The following is a 4,909-nucleotide window of genomic DNA, read 5'->3' on the forward strand; positions in this document are numbered from 1 at the left end:
TGGTGGCCACACTCCCCTTGATGGATATCTTTGAGGATTGCATGGCCTTTTTCTGGCTCTACGCAGCGCTAGTATACACCAGTGCACTGCGCCTCATGAGTTCCCTATTGACGATGGTGTATGCTGCTGCCCGATGTTGCACCTGTCGAGCCGAGATCTCGTCAGTTGGCAGCTCCTTGTTCACCAAAAAGTTGAGGATGGGCTGAGCCCATGATGGTGCTGAGACTTCCTCCACTATCAGTACTGCCACTCGTACTGGGGCGGTTGGGTTGGGAGGTGGCGGTCTGGAGTCAGCCGCTTCTTGCTGTGTCATTGAAGTCCCCAAGCCGACTGCTGAAGTCCCCGGGTCGGGATCTGAAGTCCCAGGGCCGGGTGCGACTGCTGCAGTCCCCGGGCCGGGATCTGAAGTCCCCAGGCCAGGTGCGATTGTTGCAGTCCTCGGGCCACCTACCAAAGTCCCCGGGCCGACTGCTAAAGTTTTGGAGGCGCATCCGACTGTTTCAAGGGCAGCTGAGTTGCTGGACGAGGAAGCGGTAGCTTGCCATGTTTGCATCCTTGGCGTCCTAGTCGCCAGATGACTGTTGGACCACCAAATCAGAGTCGCCATAGCACAGAATCCCGCGAATGCCGAGCTCTTTGGCAAGCCGGAGTCCGTGTACTAATGCCTCATACTCGGCCACATTGTTGGAGGCGGCAAAATGGATTTGCAATGTATATCTGATCTTGTCGCCTTTGGAAGAGGTGAGGATGATGCCGACTCCCAAACCGGTGCGCATCTTTGAACCGCCAAAATGCATTCGCCAATGGGTGCAGTCCGGCGCTGGCAGCAAGTACTGGGTCTTGGCCTGGTCGACGAGGAAGTCGGCCAGCGCTTGGGACTTGATGGTGGTGCGAGGCTGGTAGAAGATGGTGTGGGGAGGCAACTCGATAGCCCCTTTTGCCACTCGGCCTGAAGCATCTCGGTTGCCTATGATCTCAACAAGTGGAGCAGTGCAAACAACCGTGATAGGGTGCTCTTGAAAATATGGCTTTAACTTCTTGGCGGTAAAGTGCACGCCGTAGCACATCTTCTGGTAGTGGGGTAGTTCTGCTTGGAAGCCGACAGTACTTCACTCAAGTAATACACTGGTCTCTGGACCGGCAGAACCTTGTCGTCTTCCTTGAGCTCAACTACCATGACTATGCTGACCACCCGGCTAGTGGCGGCAATGTAGGGGAGCATGGGCTCCTTAGCAGCCGGCGCGGCCAGGACAGGTGGCATGGTCAACATCTTCTTGAGCTAGAGAAAGGCCTCATCCACCTTGTCATTCCACTCGAAGTGAGTGGTTTTCTTTAGGAGTTGGTATAGGGGGAGGACCTTCTCGCCCAACCGACTGATGAAGCGGCTGATGGATGTCAAGCAGCTGGTGAATTTTTGGACATCTCGCAGTCGGGTGGGTACTTCCATCCTCTCGATGGCTTTGATCTTAACAGGGTTGCACTCAATGTCGTGCTCTGAGACCAGGAAACCAAGGAGCTGGCCAGCTGGTACTCCAAACACGCACTTCTCTGGGTTGAGCTTGATCTGAAACTAGCACAGATTTTTAAAGGTCTCCTTGAGATCTTCCAGTAGGGTACCGCACTTCTCCGTCTTCACCACAATATCGTCCACATAGACGTGGGCATTCCTGTCGAGTTGCTTGAGGAGGCACTTCTGCATGCAACGCTGAAATGTGGCGCCGTAATTCCTCAAGCCGAACGTCACCGTCAGGTAACAGAAGGCTCCAAATGGTTTCATGAAGGCGGTCTTCAGGCGGTCTGCCGGATTCAACTTGATCTGGTGATAACCTGACTAGGCATCCAAGAAACTTGACAGCTCGCATCCGGTTGTGGAGTCTATCACTTGGTCAATCCGTGGCAAGGCAAATGGATCCTTGGGGCAGGCTTTGTTGAGATTAGTGTAATCAATACACATGTGACACTTGTTGTTCTTCTTCAGCACAAGGACTGGGTTGGCAAGCCATTCCGAGAAGAAAACTTCCATGAGGAAGCCAGCTGCCAACAGGCGGGTGATCTCTTCTCCAACAATTCTTCTCTTCTCCTCCGATAGTCAGCGGAGGGGCTGTCTGACTGGTTTGGCATCTGCTTTTACATGTAGCTTGTGCTCGGCGAAATCCGTCGGAACACCCGGCATGTCTTTGGGAGACTAGGCAAAGATGTCCCGATTCTCACGGAGGAAATCGACGAGCTCGCTTTCCTATTTGCTATCAAGGTTGGTACCTATGACAGCGTGCCTCTCCGGGTACTCAGGGTCTAAGGGAATCTTCTTTGTTTCTTTGGTCGGCTTGAAGGAGCCCTGGGTCTCTGACTCTTTTGCTTCTGGAGACATGTCCGGCTGCTTGCCGGCCATGGCCACCACCCGTTCCAGGAGCTTCTTCTCTGCCGCAATCACGAGGGACTCGGCCAGCCGGCTGCTGGTTGCAGTGCAGGCGGCCGATTTTTCATAGTCTCCACTGATTGTGATAATACCCTTAGTTCCTAGCATCTTCATCTTGAGGTAGGCATAATGAGGCACCGCCATGAATTTGGCTAGAGCTGGCCAACCTAGGAGCACATGGTACGGGCTCTCCAGGTCAACCACCTCGAACCAAATGGCTTCGCGGCGGAAATAATCCTTGTCTCCGAAGAGGACGTATATCTTGATCTTGCCGATTGGTGAGTAGGACAAGCCGGGCACAATGCCATGAAACACAGTCCGACTGGGCAGCAGTTGCTTCTCTTTGATCTTCAACTTCTCCATGGTGTCTCGGTAAAGGATGTTGATGGAGCTACCGCCATCTATTAGGATCCGGGAGAAACGAGCAGCTCGCCTCTCCGTTGCAAGGGTGGCATCCAACACCAGGGCATAGGAACCTGGAGAGGGAATCACTTCTGGGTGGTCAGCCCGGCTCCAGCTGATGGGCTTCTCAGACCAATGCATGAACTCTGGAGCAGTGGAGGGAACCGCATTCACTTCGCGGTGCTGTTGGCGCTGATTGTGTCTATCGCTGGCCACACTGGTGAAGACGACATAAGGGCCAAGATCTTCGGGGTAATCATCTTGGACTTGGCCGACTGCTGGACGGGCGGCTGGCTGCTGAGGAGGCGGAGCCGGCGGGCCAGCAGGCGGAGGAGGCAATCCTTCTCCCTTGGCGATACGGACAAGCCAGTGGCACTTCCGGGTCGTGTGGTTGGCTGGCTTTGCGCCGCTATGGAACTTGCAGGGGGCATCGGGTCTGCTCAAAGGAGAAGGCGGGCAACCAGGTCGGCTTGCCGCCCTTCTGACGCTTGGGGAGTGGCTGCCCTTCAGGTTGCTGATCTTCACCCGTCGCCACCTGATGACCCACAAGTATAGGGGATCTATCGTAGTCCTTTTGATAAGTAAGAGTGTCGAACCCAACGAGGAGCAAAAGGAAATGATAAGAGGTTTTCAGCAAGGTATTCTCTGCAAGCACTAAAATTATAGATAACAGATGGTTTTGTGATAAGATAATTTGTAACGAGCAACAGGTAACAAAAGTAAATAAATTGCAGCAAGGTGGCCCAATCCTTTTTGTAGCAAAGGACAAGCCTTGACAAACTCTTATATCAAGTAAAGCGCTCCCGAGGACACATGGGAATTATCGTCAAGCTAGTTTTCATCACGTTCATATGATTCGTGTTCGGTACTTTGATAATCTGATATGTGGGTGGACCGGTGCTTGGGTGTTGTCCTTACTTGGACAAGCATCCCACTTATGATTAACCCCCATTGCAAGCATCCGCAACTACAACAGAAGTATTAAGGTAAAGCTAACCATAGCATGAAACATATGGATCCAAATCAGCCCCTTACGAAGCAACGCATAAACTAGGGTTTAAGCTTTTGTCACTCTAGCAACCCATCATCTACTTATTACTTCCCAATGCCTTCCTCTAGGCCCAAATAATGGTGAAGTGTTAAGTAGTCGACGTTCACATAACACCACTAGAGGAGAGACAACATACATCTCATCAAAATATCGAACGAATACCAAATTCACATGACTACTAATAGCAAGACTTCTCCCATGTCCTTAGGAACAAACGTAACTACTCACAAAGCATATTCATGTTCATAATCAGAGGAGTATTAATATGCATATAGGATCTGAACATATGATCTTCCACCAAATAAACCGGCTAGCATCAACTACAAGGAGTAATCAACACTACTAGCAACCTACAGGTACCAATCCCAGACTTAGAGACAAGAATTGGATACAAGAGATGAAATAGGGTTTGAGAGGAGATGGTGCTGGTGAAGATGTTGATGGAGATTGAAACCCTCCCGATGAGAGGAGCGTTGGAGATGACGAAGGTGATGATTTCCCCATCTCGGAGGGAAGTTTCCCCGGCAGAACAGCTCTGCCAGAGCCCTAGATTGGTTCCGCCAAGGTTCCGCCTCGTGGTGGCGGAGTCTCGTCCCGAAATCTTTCTTATGATTATTTCCTCAGCGAAAGACTCCATATAGCAGAAGATGGGCATCGGAGGGCCTCCAGGGGGCCCACGAGGCAGGGGGGCGCGCCCCCCACCCTCGTGGCTGGTGAGTGGCCCCCCTCTAGTACTTCTTGCGCTCAGTATTTTTTATATATTCTGAAAATAACTTCCGTGAAGTTTCAGGACTTTTGGAGCTGTGCAGAATATGTCTCTAATATTTTCTCCTTTTCCAGCCCAGAATCTGAGCTGCCGGCATTCTCCCTCTTTATGTAAACCTTGTAAAATAAGAGAGAATAGGCATAAGTATTGTGACATAATGTGTAATAACAACCCATAATGCAATAAATATCGATATAAAAGCATGATGCAAAATGGCCGTATCAACTCCCCCAATCTTAGAACTTGCTTGTCCTCAAGCGAAAGCCGAAATCGA

The 4,909-nt window shown here is 51.2% G+C and overlaps 1 protein-coding gene across 1 annotated transcript; it reads right to left on the reverse strand.

The window, feature by feature from the left end:
* Positions 1 to 2,236: 2,236 nt before the first annotated feature.
* On the reverse strand, positions 2,237 to 2,779 carry LOC147978950 (uncharacterized). The gene is made up of 2 exons (XM_087514959.1): positions 2,601 to 2,779; positions 2,237 to 2,492 (listed from the first exon to the last, which is right to left on the reverse strand). Exons 1-2 carry the CDS (start codon positions 2,777 to 2,779, stop codon positions 2,237 to 2,239), a joined length of 435 nt encoding a protein of 144 aa, XP_087371085.1.
* Between the last annotated feature and the right edge of the window lie 2,130 nt (positions 2,780 to 4,909).

Source organism: Triticum urartu, chromosome 3A, assembly GCF_056163025.1.
Source record: "Triticum urartu cultivar PI428250 chromosome 3A, HENAU_Tu73, whole genome shotgun sequence".
Lineage (NCBI taxonomy): Eukaryota > Viridiplantae > Streptophyta > Magnoliopsida > Poales > Poaceae > Triticum > Triticum urartu.